Genomic DNA, 17775 nt, shown 5'->3' on the forward strand with positions numbered 1-17775 from the left:
TCCCTATCCCACCTGCCAGAGCTTGAGAGGATCTGCAGAGAATGAGAGAAACTTGCCAAGCTTGTAGTGTCATACCCAAGAAGACTCAAGACAGTAATCGCTGCCAAAGGTGCTTCAACAAAGTACTGAGTAAAGGGTCTGAATACTTATGTAAATATGTTTCCGTTTTTTATTTGTAATAAATTTGCACCAAAAAAGTGTTGCTTTGTCATTATGGGGTAGTGTTTGTAGACTGAGGTTTGGGGAAACATTTTAATCCATTTTAGAAAAAGGCATTAACATAACAAAATGTGGAAAAAGTCAATGGGTCTGAATACTTTCCCACGGTATGTATACGGGTCATATACCACAAACCCGAGGTGCCTTATTGCTATTAGAAACATGTTACCAATGTAATTTGAGGTGTTAAAAGACCATGGCTTTTAGCCAATCAGCATTCAGGGCTCAAACCACCCAGTTTATAATGTACTTTATAAACTGGGTTGTTCTAGTCCTGAATGCTGATTGGCTGATAGCTGTGGTATATCAGACCGTATACAACGGGTATTTGTACTGCTCTAATTATGTTGGTAACCAGTTTATAATAGCAATAAGGCACCTCGGAGGTCTGTTGGATATGGCTAATATACTACGGCTAAGAGCTGAACACAGGCACGCCGCGTTGCATCGTGATAGACAGCCCTTAGCCGTGGTATATTGGCAATTACCACACCTCCCTGCCTTATTGCTTAATTATATGAAATACTACCATTGTTTGAATCCTCTAACACATACAGAAACACTTTTTTAAACCCAAGTTAATTTTATTGTTCTGCTTTTGAAATTGTACATAACCAATACGACTTCTCATGCAGATTGTTCGAACAGGCCATGTCTCCTGACAATGGATGTGCTATGTATAGCAATCACAGTGGGTTTCACAGAGTAGGACTACTTTTCAAATTGGCTCCATTTGGTCATTCTAGATCTCAGATTGTTTTGTAACCCTCTGCCCTGGGAGTGCTTATGTGAATGTGGGTGAATTTCACAGTCCTTACCATTGATTCAGTGAAGATCAGTGACAAAGGGAAAATACTTAAGTAAATATTAAATCAGAACAATCAAATGTTTCCAGCCACAAAGGAAAAAGATAAGGAGCATTGTGAATTACATTTAAAAGGTTGATAGAGATATTGCATAAGGGTATTTATTACCTGCAGCCAGAAACCACAATAACTCTTTATTCCTGAAATGCCTGTACCCATCTGACAATTCTACCAGTGAACTGACCACCAGGGTGACCTATATATTTATTAATAGCCCACTATCTTTTAAAAACTTACAATCAACAAAATAAAACCTAGACAATCAGGCTCCCATTGATTTTGTTATGTTAGAGCATAAGAACACAATTAGCCATGTCAAAATGCTTAGAATTGCAGGAAATTATCGTAACTGCAAAATGTTGTTTCAGCTCCATCCCAAAATGTATACAATTGCAAGATATTACCTTTAAACCTTCCTGCCAAAATAATGTTTCACTCATTCTTTGGCCAGTGTATGTTTTTACACCGCTCAATGGTGGGTCGCGCCTCAAGACACCTGGGTCTCAAAGCAACACAAAAAAAAGGTGTTGGAACCCCTGATCTAACTTACATGGGTTGCCACTTGCCAGCATAAGAACCAGTCTTCACCATGAGCGGCACACTACATGAAGGAACTCTTCAATAGCGTTATCATACATTTGTTTTATTAATATACATAAATTGTTAAGAGGACCACAACCAATTTACCACTTTAAACTTTGTTGAGTGTGTGTGTGTGTGTGTGTGGTCTCTGGTAGTGAAATGTGCAGCACCCTCAGATTCTTAACCGTCACTGACAAACCCCATTACGCTGCAACAGCATCTTCCACCGCGTGAATCACCACTATTTACAACAAAAATTAATATTTTAAAATGTCAGCTGTGTGTAATAAATCATTTAGTGGGTGCTTATTTTCCTATGAAGGGACCTCACATCACAACAGTGAATAATCTGATGTTTCTGACTACTCTATTTTCAATAAACCAAGTAAGACTACAGTAATCGCAAATTGGTGATCTAAAACAAGCAAGTAGGAGCAGAGGAGGTGGAACTAGTCAGAAACGACAGGATACCGGTTGTACAGAAACAAGTACTAGGTGCTCACGTATACCAAGTGTAAAACAAATCACCTTCTCAAAACCACAAAAATTAGGAACCAGAATATACATTTGCAGATACTTCATCCAACACCCATATATTTTATTTTCTAAATTAGTGTTTCCAAGAAATGTCAGGAATCTACTTTTTACTTAACATTTCATGTAGAAACTATCTGAAGTGACAAAATACAACAAATGGCATGTTCCCTGGTGAGGATTAAAGTGCAGATGGGGGGGAGGGGGGTTTCATAGAAAGTAAGCTTAGGTCAAAGGTCACTCTCCAGAGCGGCAGCAGGCCCTGAAGCCACACTGCAGGTTCTGGCAGCCGCTGGCCGTATCAGCATGGGGACCTGCAGAGGGAGGCCACAGTCAGAACAGTCAATCACTCACTCATAGTACTGCTGTGCCCATTCGTTTTACCTTGCCGGTGCACCAGCTGGGCGGAGTTTGCACTTCAGGGACAATGGAATGCTTTCAAATTCCAGTGGCCTGGTCAAGTTAAAACCAATGCACCTATTAACAGAACATTTAACTCCTCCCAAGTAGGGCTACTGCCCACTCTTCCAACTGGTTTAGAAACGATCTCAAAAGGTACTGTTTACACAATGGAGTTAAACATTAAGTTATGACACTCAACAGTAAATGTATTTCGTCGACTAGCTACCTAAAGAAGGCCCACTTACCTTGCACCTCACAAGATCAGCAGGACTGTTACATAAGGAACTTACACTGGGAAATGTGCTGGACAGCCAGGTGAGGTTAGGTATGATTGTTATAACAGAGGGTTATCGAATCACATTCATTATTAGTCTCGCCAGATAAGCCCCATAGAGAGATTCTTTAATCCTGCGACCAAATTCATATAGAAATGAGTTATATACACTACCGTTCAAAAGTTTGGGGTCACTTAGAAATGTCCTCGTTTTGGAAAGAAAATCTAATTTTTTAAAATAACATCAAATTGTATTTATGATCAGTGTAGACATGGTTAATGTTGTAATGGCACGTTGTGTTAGCTAATCTAAGTATCATTTTAAAAAGGATAATTGATCATTAGAAAACCCTTTTGTAATTATATTAGCACAGCTGAAAACTGAAGAAGCAATAAAACTGGCCTTCTTTAGACTAGTTGAGTATCAGCATTTATGGGTTTGATAACAGGCTCAAAATGGCCAGAAACAAAATAACTTTCTTTTGAAACATCTCAGAACAAGAATAGACTGACAAATGAAGGCTATTCCATGTGAGATATTGCCAAGAAACTGTAGATCTCGTACAACTCTGTACTACTCCATTCACAGAAAAGCGCAAACTGGCTCTAACCAGAATAGAAAGAGTGGGAGGCCCCGGTGCACAACTGAGCAAGAGGACGAGTACATTAGAGTGTCTAGTTTGAGATGCCTCACAAGTCCTCAACTGGCAGCTTCATTAAATAGTACCCGCAAAACACTAGTCTCAACGTCAACAGTGAAGAGGCAACTCTGGGATGCTGGCCTTCTAGGCAGAGTTTCACTGTCTAGTGTATTATTTTGCCCATCTTAATATTTTATTTTTATTGTCCAGTCTGAGATATGGCTTTTTATCAATTCCGCCTAGAAGGCCAGCATCCCGGAGTCACCCCGGATTTTTGCCCATTCTTCAAGGCAAAACTGCTCCAGCTCCTTCAAGTTGGATGGGTTCCGTTGGTGTACAGCAATCTTTAAGTCATACCACAGATTCTCAATTGGAATGAGGTCTGGGCTTTGACTAGGCCCACCACTCAAATGTTGCTTTAGCAGTATGATTAGGGTCATTGTCCTGCTGGAATGTGAACCTCCGTCCCAGTCTCAAAATCTCTGAAAGACTGAAACAGGTTTTCCTCAAGAGTTTCCCTGTATTTAGCGGCATCCATCATTCCTTCAATTCTGACCAGTTTCCCAGTCCCTGCCGATGAAAAACATCCCCACAGCATGATACTGCCACCACCATGGTGTTCTCTGGGTGATGAGGGGTGTTGGGTTTGCGCCAGACATAGCGTTTCCCACAAGCTTTTGGCCAAACATGTTCGCTTATTTTTTTCTTTAAGCAATGGCTTTTTTCTGGCCACTCTTTCGTAAAGCCCAGCTCTGTGGAGTGTATGGCTTAAAATGGTCCTATGGACAGATACTCCAATCTCCACTGTGGAACTTTGCAGCTCCTTCAGGGTTATCTTTGGTCTCTTTGTTGCCTCTCTGATTAATGCCCTCCTTGCTTGGTCCTTGAGTTTTAGTGGGCGGCCCTCTCTTGGCAGGTTTGTTGTAGTGCCATATCCATTTTTTAATAATGGATTTAAAATGGTGCTCCGTGGGATGTTCAAAGTTTCTGATATTTCTTTTAACCTAACCCTGATCTGTACTTCTCCACAACTTTGTCCCTGACCTGTTTGGAAAGCTCCTTGGTCTTCATGATGCCACTTGCTTGATGGTACCCCTTGCTTAGTGGTGTTGCAGACTCAGGCCTTTCAGGCCTTTCAGAACAGGTGTATACATACTGGTACACCAGCTTCAAAACAGCTGAAAATACAATATTTTCTGTCATTGAAAATATATTTCACAGCGGTTTAGATGGTAAAATGATTCTCTACACTATACATTGTTTGTTTTGTCACAAACTGAAATTAGACAAACTATTAGAATCTGAGCAACCAGGAAATGGCCGAGTCATTTCTGCATAATGCACCTTTAATACAATCCACAGCCAAAATTAAATGACCGGGACCCACTTGTGGGTCGCAGGAGGGGTCCAGGTGGGTTGTGGAATTTCATTTTTTGTGCATAGCATTTTTATAGATTTGTTTAAATACAATTTCTTGAGGAAAAACATTTTCAGCGTAATTTCCAATAATCTTTCAGAACTTACAATCAATTTCTTAAAATGTTGGATCGTTGTCCCTATACCGGGACAGTTGTTGCTAATGTGGCTAGAATGACATCAGTAACAGCAAACTTTCCAGGACATAGACATGTCTTATATGGGCAGAAAGCTTAAATTCCTGTTAATCTAACTGAACTGTCTAATATTCAGTAATCTTGCTCTGATTTGTCATCCTGAGGTGTTAAATTCTCCTACATTAATTTCACATTTCCACAAACTTCAAAGTGTTTCCTTTCAAATGGTATCAGGAATATGCATATCCTTGCTTCAGGTCCTGAGCTACAGTCAGTTAGATGTCATTTTAGACAGATATTTTTTTTTTAATTATAAAAAAAGGCTTACTCTACATAATCGTCAATAAGAAGACCACAGTGGAAGTACGTTGTTAAACGTTGTTGTGTCATTCCCAATCATTTTAAATGCATTGTGTCCACATGTGGTCGTTTTGTGTTTGTATTGTAAAATAAATTACATGTAAAAAATGTATCAACTTGTGCATCACTCATATCCTTGTATGAATACGTTGCCTGATAAGAGGGTGTTTACCCACAGTTTTCCCTAACGTTATGCGTTTTGTGTGTGTGCATTACCGTTGATGTTGTCGCAGTAGTAGAAGTGTTCATCATTGAGGGCAGGACAGGCTGACACCAGCTCCTGTAGCCCAACCTCAGTGATGAGGAGACATCCAGACAGGTTCAGATGCTCCAGGAAAGGAAGACCACCACGCTGAGACAGCGCCCTGAAACACACACACTTAGAGTATATAATACACAATCATTTGTACCTACTCACAGTCAATATCAATAACACAAAAAAAGATTTACACAATTTATCCACAAGTATAATACATGTATGTTTGTCGTTTCTTTGAAGAACAGCATCCCAAGCAGTTTTACCTCAAACCCAGGTCTGTAACCCGATAGCATCCAGAGAGGCTGAGGAATCTCAGCGAGCGTCGAGCGTCTGACTGATCAGTTCTGTGGTAAAGCTCCAGGCACTGCTGGCCCCCAGAGGAGCATTTAGTCCAAAACTCTGCCCCTGCACTGCCCCTGGTGGTGTAAGACAAACACTGCAGCCCTCCACAAGTCCTCAGGGCCATCTCACCAGTGCAGCAGGTTGAATGGCCACAGCAGGCCTCCCCAAGCCCATACTGCTGCTGCCAGTAGGAGGTGCTATAGCTTGTCCTGAGGCCCCGCCTCCTACTCCTCCTGCAGCAACACAAACCTCCTGGCTTCGTCGCCACAAAGCCTCGCCCCTCAGGGGTAGACACTCCCCCGCGGCGGTTCCACTCTGCAGCATCCTCTATGTCGGCCAGCTCCGAAGGGTCCAGGACCCAGACCCTGGAGGGGCTGCTGCACCGTGTCCCCATACGCTGCTTGAAGATCAGGGCCTGCTTGCTGCCCCCCATCAAATGGAGGATCCGCTCATCCAGCAGACTAATCGGAGGCGGGCTCTTCAGAAGCTTGGCTTGCCGGTCAGATCGTTTCTGAGAAATGGACAGCTTCTTCAGGGTGTGGTCAGTGATCTTCTCACAGCCGGATAGGTCCAGGTGCTCAAGAGATGGACATGCCCCCAGAGATGACCAACTGACAGAAAATAAGTGAAAAGAAATCAAAACAATTAGGGGAGAAGAGAGACAAGTTCAATGGTTAATCATACCCTATAGTCTTCAGCATAATTGGTCTGGCTATGAATGGCATACCTGTCAAAGGCGGAGTCTGTGACATCAGTCTGAGTGAGGTCCAGGTGGGTGAGATTAGGACAGAGACTAAGGATCTGACGCACCTGTGGCAGCAGACACACATACAGCACCAGTTAAAGTTTGGACACACCTACTTATACAAGAGTTTGTTTATTTTTGTACTATTTTCTACATTGTAGAATAATAGTGAAGACATCAAAACTATGAAATGACACATATGGAATCATGTAGTAAACAAAAAGAGTTATACAAATCAAAACATATTTTATATTTGAGATTCTTCAAAGTAGCCACCCTTTGCCTTGACAGCTTTGCACACTCTTGGCATTCTCTCAACCAGCTTCATGAGGTAGTCACCTGGAATGCTTTTACAACTGTCTTGAAGGAGTACCCACATATGCAAAGAACTTGTTGGCTGCTTTTCCTTCACTCTGCAGTCCAACTCATCCCAAACCATCTCAATTGGGTTGAGGTCAGAAGATTGTGGAGACCAGGTCAAATGATTAAAAAAAAAATGGAACCTTTATTTAACTAGGTAAGTCAGATAAGAATAAATTAATATTTACAATGACAGCTTACCGGGGAACAGTGGGTTAACTGCCTTGTTCAGGGGCAGAACGACAGATTTCTTATCTTGTCAGTTCAGGGATTCGATCCAGCAACCTTTTGGTTAATGGCCCAATGTTCTAACCACTAGGCTACCTGCCTCCCCACCATGAATCTGATGAAGCACTCCATCACTCTCCTTCTTGGTCAAATAGCCCTTATACAACCTGGAAGTGTGTTTAAGGTAATTGTCCTGTTGAAAAACAAATGATGCTCCCACTAAGCACAAACCAGACGGGATGGCATATCGCTGCAGAATACTGTGGTAGCCATGCTGGTTAAGTGTGCATTGAATTCTAAATAAACCAGACAGTGTCAACAGCAAAGCACCCTCACACCACCATGCTTCATGGTGGGAACCACACATACGGAGATAATCCGTTCACCTACTCTGCATCTCACAAAGACAACGGTTGGAACCAAAAATCTCACATTTGGACTCATCAGACCAAAGGACAGATTTCCACCGGTCTAATGTCCATTGCTCATGGTTCTTGGCCCAAGCAAGCCTCTTCTTATTATTAGTGTCCTTTAGTAGTGGTTTCTTTGTAGTAATTTGACGCAGTTCTCTGAACAGTTGATGTTGAGATGTGTCTGTTACTTTAACTCTCTGAAGCATTTATTTGGGCTGCAATCTGAGGTGCAGTGAATTGCCGATTTTTGAGGTGGTATCTGTAATGAACTTATCCTCTGCAGCAGAGGTAACTCTGGGTCTTCCTTTCCTGTGGCGGTCCTCATGAGAGCCAGTTTCATAATGCTTGATGGTTTTTGCTACTGCACTTGAAGGATTGACTGACCATGTCTTAAAGTAATGGACTGTCATTTCTCTTTGCTTATTTAAGCTGTTCTTGCCATTATATGAGCCTGGTCTTTTACCAAATAGGGCTATCTTCTGCATACCACGCCTACCTTGTCACAACAACTGATTTGGTCAAATGCATTATGAAAGAAATTCCACAAATTAACTTAAGGCAGACTTATTAATTGAAATGCATTCCAGGTGACTACCACATGAAGCTGGTTGAGAGAATGCCAAGAATCAAGGCAAATCGCAAATATAAAACATTTGTGTAACACTTTTTTGGTTACTACGTGATTCCATGTGTCTTATTTCATAGTTTTGATGTCTTCACTATTATTCTACAATGTAGAAAATAGTCAAAAAATAAAGAAAAATCCTGGAATGAGTAGGTGTCCAAATGTATGACTGGTACTGTATACATATACAGATCATTAACCTACACTGCCATGTAGAGCCTAGTCAGTCTGAAACATCCTTCATTCACACGCCAGCTTCTCTCATTACTTAGAGAATAGGAAGCTTTGTATTAGTAGCACTGCTTCATTGATGTTCTAGACATATGATCATGAATATTCATACCATCTTACTGGAGACCGTAGAGCTGTAGGCCAGAACGATGGACCTGACAGAGGAACCCACAGCTGGCAGAAGGTTCTGGATAATTTCATTCAGTAGCTTCTTCTCCCTCTGAGCTGAGCTTATAGCCAATGAGTCTTCACAAGTCTCATCTAAACAAGGGAGAAAATGGGTACACCAGATATGAGGTAATAGGAGAAGACATCCAGAAAATCCACCCTAACAGTTCATCCAAATCTGTAAACACTGTCACTTCAATCAAGCTATGCATTTTCCCTGGATCAATCCTTTAGATGTACTCCTGACAAACACATTAGACTGACTGACGGGTTGACACCGTTAGGAGTAGAGGTCGACCGATTATGATTTTTCAATGCCGATACAGATTATTGGACGACCAAAAAAAAGCTGATACCGATTAATCACATTTTTTTTTATATATTTGTAATAATGACAATTACAACAATACTGAATGAACACTTACTTTAACTCATTATAATACATCAATAAAATCAATTTGGCCTCAAATAAATAATGAAACATGTTCAATTTGGTTTAAATAATGCAAAAACAAAGTGTTGGAGAAGAAAGTAAAAGTGCAATATGTGCCATGTAAACAAGCTAACTTTTAAGTTCCTTGCTCAGAACATGAGAACATATGAAAGTTGGTGGTTCCTTTTAACATGAGTCTTCAATATTCCCAGGTAAGAAGTTTTAGGTTGAGGTTATTATAGGAATTATAGGACTATTTCTCTCTATACCATTTGTATTTCACATACCTTTGACTATTGGATGTTCTTATAGGCACTTTAGTATTGCCAATGTAACAGTATAGCTTCCACCCCTCTCCTCGCCCCTACCTGGGCTCGAACCAGGAACACATCGACAACAGCCACCCTAGAAGCACCGTTACCCATCGCTCCACAAAAGCCACGGCCCTTGCAGAGAAAGGGAAACAACTACTTCAAGGTCTCAGAGTGAGTGATGTCACCGATTGAAACGCTATTAGCGCATACCCCACTAACTAGCTAGCCATTTCACATCAGTTACACCAGCCTAATCTCGGGAGTTGATAGGCTTGAAATCATAAATAGCTCAATGCTTGAAGCACAGCGAAGAGCTGCTGGCAAACGCACGAAAGTACTGTTTGAATGAATGCTTAAGAGCCTGCTGCTGCCTACCATCGCTCAGTCAGACTGCTCTGTCAAATATCAAATCATAGACTTAATTATAACATAATAACACACAGAAATACGAGCCTCAGGTCATTAATATGGTCCAGAAACTATAATTTCGAAAACAAAACATTTATTATTTCAGTGAAATACGGAACCGTTCCATATTTTATCTAACGGGTGGCATCCCTAAGTCTAAATATTGCTGTTACATTGTACAACCTTCAATGTTATGTCTTAATTATGTACAATTCTGGCAAAATAATTGTGGTCTTTGTTAGGAATAAATGGATTTCACACAGTTCGCAACGAGCCAGGTGGCCCAAACTGCTGCATATACCCTGACTGCTTGCACGGAAAGTAAGAGAAGCGACACAATTTCCATAGATATAAGAAATTAATGTTAGCAAGCAATATTAACAAAATATGCAAGTGTAAAAATACATACTTGTGTATTGATTTTAAAGAAAGGCATTGATGTTTATGGTTAGGTACACATTGGTGCAACGACAGTGCTTTTTTAGCGAATGCGCTTGTTAAATCATCACCCGTTTGGCGAAGTAGGCTGTGATTCGATGAGAAACTAACAGGCACCACATCGATTATATGCAACGCAGGACACGCTAGATAAACTAGCAATATCATCAACCATGTGAGGTTAACTACTGATTATGTTAAGATTGATAGTTTTTTTTATGAGATAAGTTTAATGCCAACTAGCAACTTACCTTGGCTTCTTGCTGCCCTCGCGTAACAGCTAGTCAGCCTGCCATGCAGGCTCCTCGGGGAGTGCAATGTAAGGCAGGTGGTTAGAGCATTGGACTAGTAACCCCGAGCTGACAGGGTAAAAATTGTTCTGTCCCTGAACAAGGCAGTTAACCCACCGTTCCTAGGCCATCTTTGAAAATAAGAATGTGTTCTTAACTGACTTGTCTAGTTAAATAAAGGTGTAAAAATGTATTATATATAAAAATGTCATTTATGTATTTTTTAAAATTATTTTTTTTTTTTAAAGATTTTTATTTTTATTATTCATTTGTATAAAAAAAAAATTATTATTTATTTTTATAAAAAAAAAAATTATTATTTATTTGTATTAAAAATACATATATATATATTTTTTTTATTATAATTTATAATTATAATTTATAATTAATTATAATTATAATTTTTTAATATATTTTTTTTATTATTATTATTATTATTATTTTTATTTATTTTTTATTTTTTAAATCGGCCACACTGTGTCCAAAAATACCGATTGTTATGAAATCGGCCCTAATTAATCGGCCATTCCGATTATTCGGTCGACCTCTAGTTACGAGGCTGAAAGAGCTCACCAGACTCATCCACATCTGCATCCTCATCCCACTCCTGGTAGGCCTTGCCCTCATCCTGCAGACTCTTCACCCACTCCTCATCCGGTTCCTGATTCAGATCAGCTGGGGGGCCACGATAGTGATCCCCTGGGAAACAGACAGATGGCACTGTCTTATTTCTTATCAGTGTCTTATTTCTTTAAGGGGAAAAACAAGTGTCAAAATATTTTATTGCCAGCTTTTACAGTGTTACCTGCTTCACCATCAGCGAGGGAAAAAGTATAAAAGGTCAACACTGATATCTCCGTACCTCTGGCCCAGCGTACAGGGTAGAGGTGCCTCCACAGAGAGCCGGTCTTGGCCAGGTCGGACCAGGCTGAGGACACCTGGCCACAGTGACACAGGTCCTCAGGACCCAGGTAGCGGAACAGATGCAGCAGGATCTCTGTAGGTAGCTGGGAGATGTGGGTGGAGCACAGCTCTTTCTCTAGTTCTGAGGATTGATAACCATAGTCAGTGTAGTGTACAACACATGCTGAACTCAAGTGCTAATGAAAGGTTACTTAAGTAATGCTTCTCTACAGTTCGGGGTAAAAAGACCTAAGAATAATTGCTAGACCACAGCAATAACACAGCAACAGAAGTGTGACTCAGCCGTCTGTAGAAATGTTTTTGGTAAGCATTAAAGCCACACCTCGACAAACATTTGGTTCTGGGAAATTTGGCCAACTAATTTCCTAATGTACTGACCACATCCTCACATGACTACGTTCAAGTTGAGAAGTGTGCTGCTGAAGGAGATATTAGGTAAAGGGATTGCATGGTGATAGATGTCATATGGAGGAGGCTGTGTATGCTGGGGAGAATACAGGTGAATCATAGCCGTCACCAAGATGTAGGTGTGCTCTCTAGAGAAGGCAATAAAGGGGTCTGTTACTCACCGTCAGTCTTCTCGTGGTCAGCATACTTGAAGGCCTTGTGCAGCTCCTCTGCCTGGCTCCACAGACTGAGCCCCTTCAGCACTTCTGCTGCACAGTCCCATCGCTGCTGGCTACAGTGCTGTGCCATCACCTGCTTCTTGAGGTCTTTCAGCTCCTCATAGGTGAAGTACTGCATCAGCATGGGCTGGAACACCTGGAATAGACCCCATTACATAACACATATAAAGCAATCAATTATTATGATTGAGACAGAAAGACAAAGAGTTGAACAGAATATCTTATTTGCTGGTACTGTTATGATATGGAGGGAAGGTTACTGTTAGGACACATGCGTTTTGTCTATCCAGATTATACTTCCACACACTCCATTCCCCCAGGAGGCAGCAGCAACCTTGTCCAGATGCTGAGTCTGGTTGATTTGCACATCATGTGCTGACAATTAGGGTGATCGCCAGTCATTGTCCCAGTTTACAAGCCATGAGGCTTTTCATTTGATTTTGAGTCTAGTTTGGGCATGCCTGTTTGTAGGTTTCTGTTTTGTACGTTCTTTTCGTTACTATCTGAACAACTAATACACCGCTTGTGCTCGCCGACCCAAAGGAATCAAGACAGAGCTGGGCACATACTCTTGTTTCTCACAAATGCACACATTAATTCAGGTTACAGACCATGTAACTAGGCCTAGGACCACTAAAAGTGAGTGCAACAATATCCGTAAGCTAGTTATGCATTTTGTGACAGTACCCATTAATGGACAGAACACTATATAACAAACATGTATTAATAATTGGTAACACTTTATTTGGATAGACCATCTAGTAACCTTAACCTTTATCTTAAACTTAGTCCTTATTCTAACCCTAACTGTAGCAAGCAGTTGCTTATCAAAATATCATATGTAGAGGATCAACAAATGGACTATCCAAATAAAGTGTGACCTAATCATTTACACAGTGAGTCCTACATCCGAATACCTCAACTTAATTATTACAAATTACATGATTTAATCATACCTCTTCCTCCTCCTTCATGTGGGGTAAGAAGTCCTGTGTGAATGCCTCCAGTCGCTCTTTCAGTTGCCGGGCATAGTTCAGCTGCTCATACTCGCTCTGCAATTATATCGTAATCATGACATCATACACTACTGACTGTCATTCACTCCATTTAAATAAATGCCATCAATCCTCAGCTTCGGTCAGATCCAACCACACAATCGTAACAGTCAAACACTCAAGAGTGAACAGACCAATAAAATACTCAACAAATACTTTCACTTGTAGGATAAGAAAATTATTAACAGGCGAAACTGAAAAATACCATCCGTAACTTTTTTCATCCAATATTCCATTGATGAATCTGCAGGGACTTAACCAAAAATGATTAGAATTGCATTTACAAACAATTAAACAAAGTCTTGTTTATCTGAGCTGAAATTAAAACATTTCCTGTCCTGGTTGAAGACCAAGTAAAGATTACCAAATTCTGCTCTTACAAAGGAAATTCCACCGTTTAGTAAGAGCAGATTATGATTGGGACAGACTCAGAACAGATGTTACCAAATGTACACCATTGCGCCATTCAGGACAGGTCATTTCTTGTTTGTACATGGCTACAACATTTGTCTGCAAAAGCTCCGGAATCAGGTCACAGGAGCAATTCTGCCTGGAACCAAAATAGGCCAGCAGTCTCGCTCTCTCAAAACAGCTTGTGGGGTCTATAAACGGAGTGTCCCTGTAATGTTCACAGGCCCATGTAATTCGTGTCCTGCTTGGTGCTTCCCTACAAGTTACAAAATACAGCTCCTCCTAACACCAAATATAGGCTACTGTATACAATCAGCATAACGAGGAGAGGCTAGAAGGTCATTCCTGACCAGTAAAACGACTAACCAAAATCTAAAACTGGCATTTTGCAGGTCAGGAAAGTCCATATAGGCGTTTTTAACATAATGCCAAGAATTGAACAGATTCCCTTTTAAGGAATTGAGGCATAATTATTATTGTTCAATAATGTGTTGTGTTTAAAAACACCGGTTTCACTAAAAAAAGGTAACAGGAAACCTAGCTGAGGAACGCTCAACTCCGTTGTCTTATATCGAGGAGATGAGTTTGGATAACTGTTCACAGGATTTGCTAGCAACATATTTGAGCCACCATCAGTCGATTCTTGTAAAAATGTAAATTCTGAAAACACTTACCTGTACCTATGTTTGTCCAGTACAACTGCAGTCCTTCCGCGGGGTGCTGAAATTCATACATTTAATTCAACTTTAGCGACTACAACCACCGACTATTTCCTTGTTGCTCGTACTACGTAAGCTGAGATGCAATTGGGTCTGTGCTATCCGGAATCCTTGGGACATCCCTACCCCATTTAAGTTTTAAATGGTTAAGGTTAGGGGTTAAAGTTAGAGTTTAGGGTTGGGACATTCCAAGGATCCCGGCTAGTAAGGACCAAATTGCATCTCAGCTTACGTCGTGCAAGCAACAAGGAAAAGGTCGGTGGATGTATTCTCTAAACGGAAGGACTGTAGCTGTACAGGACAAACAAAGGTACAGGTAAGTGTTTTCAGAATTGACATTTTTACAAAACTCGACTGATGGTGACTCAATATTGTTGCTAGTAAATCCCGCAACCAGTTATCAAAATTAAACTCTGCCTCAATATAAGAGAACAGTGTTGAGCGTTTCTCAGTTACAGGAAACCAAGACCTTCCTTATCTAACAACGTGTTGTTAAAATGACATGTCTGAAGGCTGAATCACTACAGGGATAGGCTATCATTTCAGTGCAGACATGACTCAGTGATACACAACACAAAGCCCAAGGAGCAAGAGGGATTATTTGTGAGTCTTTTCATAAATGTTGTTGGCAGTACTTTTGCTGATATCATTAGTGGAGTCACCTTAACGCTTTTCAGGCCTTTCTCAAACAGGGACAACATCTCTGAGAGCTTGTTATCGGAGTGCACATTATACACAGTGCAGCTGCGCTGTTGCAACAGGCCGATGATATACTCGTTTTCAATCTGTTCGTGCATCTTGAACTCCTTGAAGGTGGCACACAGTGACTGAAGAAATGAGCGGAAGTCATTGTTGTTGGAGAAGTTGGTCTGTGACAGCTGTGGTATAAAGGAAATAAAGAACATGTCAAAGTTTCTCAGATAGTAATAGCAGACCTGCACACAACCATAGTAACAGAACTGTGGACATGCCTGTATGAGTGGAACTAAGCCTCATTATTAACGTGACCTTAGGTATGCTCCCTCTAATTCTTCCATTTCTCTCGGCGGACTTGAGCCCTAGGACCACGTGTCTCCTGGCTGTCCCCAGTCCGCATGGTCATACTCTGATCCAGTTTCTGCTGTTCTGCCTGCGGCAATGGAACCCTAACATGTTCACTGGATGTGCTAACTTGTACCGGACTTGCTGCTCTTTCCCTCTCCACCGCATTTGCTGTCTTGACCTCTAAATGCTTGGCTATGAAAAGCCAACTGACATTTACTCCTGATTTGCTGACATGTTGCACCCTCTATAACCACTGATTATTATTTGACGTCTTAAAGAACGATCTGGATCTGTACACTTATAACCTCCACACAGCACATCCAGAAGAGGACTGGTCACCCCTTAGATCCTGGTTCCTCTAGTTTTCTTCCTAGGTTCCTGCCTTTCTAGGGAGTTTTTCCCAAGCCAGCGTGCTTCTACATTTGCATTGCTTGCTTGCTTACTCTTTGGGGGTTTAGGCTGGGTTTCTGTATAAGCACTTTATGAGATCTGATGGTGTAAAGGGCTTTATAAATACATTTGATTGATTAATACCCGCAGAACCGTTCATTCCGCTGTTCATTGCTTGGACGGACACAAAGTAGCTTGCTACCTAAGTCATGCATGAATTGTATTGTGTTTTGCTCATGCCATGTTATGACGTTAGGTAACGGGAAAACAATATTAACTGACTAGCCACACTGTAATGATTTAGCTAGCTAACTAAGATATCGTGTTGCATAACAAAAGGGTTAGCAAACTTCAGACTCGTCTTCGGCAGCCACGTAACTAGCTAGAACTAAAGTGTTTGTTACCTACTAAATAGCCAAGTTAGCTACACTAGCTATCCTGTCATTACCTAGCTAGGTCAGCTTGCTAAGAAACTGGTTGAGACCTTTCCCAACTAGCCAGCAACTGACATACTGTAGCTAACTACTATGCCAAAAACACACCCATTTCTCTGACCAGCTAACGTTGGCTAGCTAAACCACTGCGTTAGCAGCAGACGATAGCTAGCTTTTTGAGCAAATTCTCAATTCATATTCCTCCATACACACCTTCTCGCAGTAAAGTCCTACCAACTGTTTCATTCGCCAATGTGGACCAGTAAAAACATCCACCTCGTCGGGAAAAGGTGCCATCTTCACTCCATAAAAACTAGTCAGCACTGACGTTGCACGCTAGCTAACTGGTTAGCTTAGCATTGGTGAAGTCAGAATGGGCATGCGCACTCCACTGTCATGTGACATATTCGGTGGAATTAGAATAGTACACTGAACAAAAATCTAAACGCAACATGTAAAGGTGTTTGTTCCATGTTTCATGAGCTGAAATAAAAGATCCCAGAAATGTTCCATACGCACATAAATCTTATCTCAAATGTTGTGCACATTTGTCATTGAGCATTTCTCCTTTGCCAAAATAATCCATCCACTTGACATGTGTGGCATTTCAAGAAATGTATTACACAGCATGATCATTGCACAGGTGCACAATGTGCTGTAGACAGGAAAAGGCCACTCTAAAATGTGCAGTTTTGTCACACAACACAATGCCACAGATGTCTCAAGTTTTGAGAGAGCATGCAATTGGCATGCTGACTGCAGGAATGTTAACCAGAGCTGTTGCAAGATAACAGAATGTTAATTTCTCCACCATAAGCCGCCTCCAACGTTGTTTTAGAGAATTTCACAGTACATCTAACAGGCCTCACAACCACAGACCATGTGTAACCACGCCAGACCAAGACTTCCACATCTGGCTTCTTCACCTGCGGGATAATCTGAGACAAATCACCCTGACAGCAGATTAAACTGAATTTGCACAACCAAAGAAGTTCTGTACCCACTGTCAGAAACCATCTAAGGAAAGCTCATCTGCGTGCTCATCGCTCTTACCAGGGTCTTGACCTGACTGCAGTTCAGCGTCATAACCAACTTCAGTGGGCAAATGCTCACCTTCAATGGCATGTTGGAGAAGTGTGCTCTTCATTGATGAATCCCGATTTCAACTGTACCGGACAGATGGCAGACATCGTGTATGGCATCTTGTGGGCGAGTGGTTTGCTGATGTCAACGTTGTAAACAGAGTGCCCCATGGTGGTGATGGGTTATGGTATGTGCAGGCACAAGCTATTGACAACAAACACAATTGCATTTTATCGATTGCAATTTGAATGCACAGAGCTACTGTGACGAGATCCTGAGGCCCATTGTCATGGCATTCATCCGCCACCATCACCTCATCTTTCATGATAGTCCATGATAATGCACAGCCCCATGTCGTAAGGATCTGTACACAATTCCTGGAAGCTGAAAATGTCCCAGTTCTT

The 17775-nt window shown here is 41.2% G+C and overlaps 1 protein-coding gene across 3 annotated transcripts; it reads right to left on the reverse strand.

Annotated features, from left to right (window-relative positions):
* Positions 1-782: 782 nt before the first annotated feature.
* Positions 783-16942, reverse strand: LOC110521648 (F-box/LRR-repeat protein 5). 3 transcript variants are annotated; one of them, XR_016495193.1, is made up of 12 exons: positions 16502-16942; positions 15083-15298; positions 13192-13287; positions 12179-12371; positions 11548-11730; positions 11259-11384; positions 8747-8895; positions 6760-6842; positions 5954-6643; positions 5648-5796; positions 3784-4696; positions 2230-3646 (listed from the first exon to the last, which is right to left on the reverse strand). XR_016495193.1 is itself a non-coding variant. In XM_021599341.3 (11 exons), exons 1-11 carry the CDS (start codon positions 16583-16585, stop codon positions 2439-2441), a joined length of 2046 nt encoding a protein of 681 aa, XP_021455016.2. In that variant the 5' UTR covers positions 16586-16942; the 3' UTR covers positions 783-2438. The 3 variants fall into 3 exon arrangements, 2 of the variants coding, with proteins under 2 accessions (XP_021455016.2, XP_090087865.1); XM_021599341.3 differs by lacking the exon at positions 3784-4696 and having other exon boundaries at positions 783-2515; XM_090231739.1 differs by having other exon boundaries at positions 783-4696.
* Positions 16943-17775: the final 833 nt, after the last annotated feature.

This window comes from Oncorhynchus mykiss, chromosome 4 (genome assembly GCF_057628025.1).
Source record: "Oncorhynchus mykiss isolate SJ-2025 chromosome 4, ASM5762802v1, whole genome shotgun sequence".
Lineage (NCBI taxonomy): Eukaryota > Metazoa > Chordata > Actinopteri > Salmoniformes > Salmonidae > Oncorhynchus > Oncorhynchus mykiss.

What these genes read in the sequence shown, in the direction of transcription:
- LOC110521648 (XM_090231739.1), bottom strand. Translation starts at nt 16,585, where the DNA reads ATGGCACCTTTTCCCGACGAGGTGGATGTTTTTACTGGTCCACATTGG. An exon ending in CTACGGTCTCCAGTAAGATG is followed by an intron (nt 6,843 to 8,746) that starts GTATGAATATTC and finishes CTGCTGCCACAG; the next exon opens with GTGCGTCAGATCCTTAGTCT. An exon ending in CTACTGCGACAACATCAACG is followed by an intron (nt 4,697 to 5,647) that starts GTAATGCACACA and finishes TTGTATTTTCAG; the next exon opens with CTGTTTTGAAGCTGGTGTAC.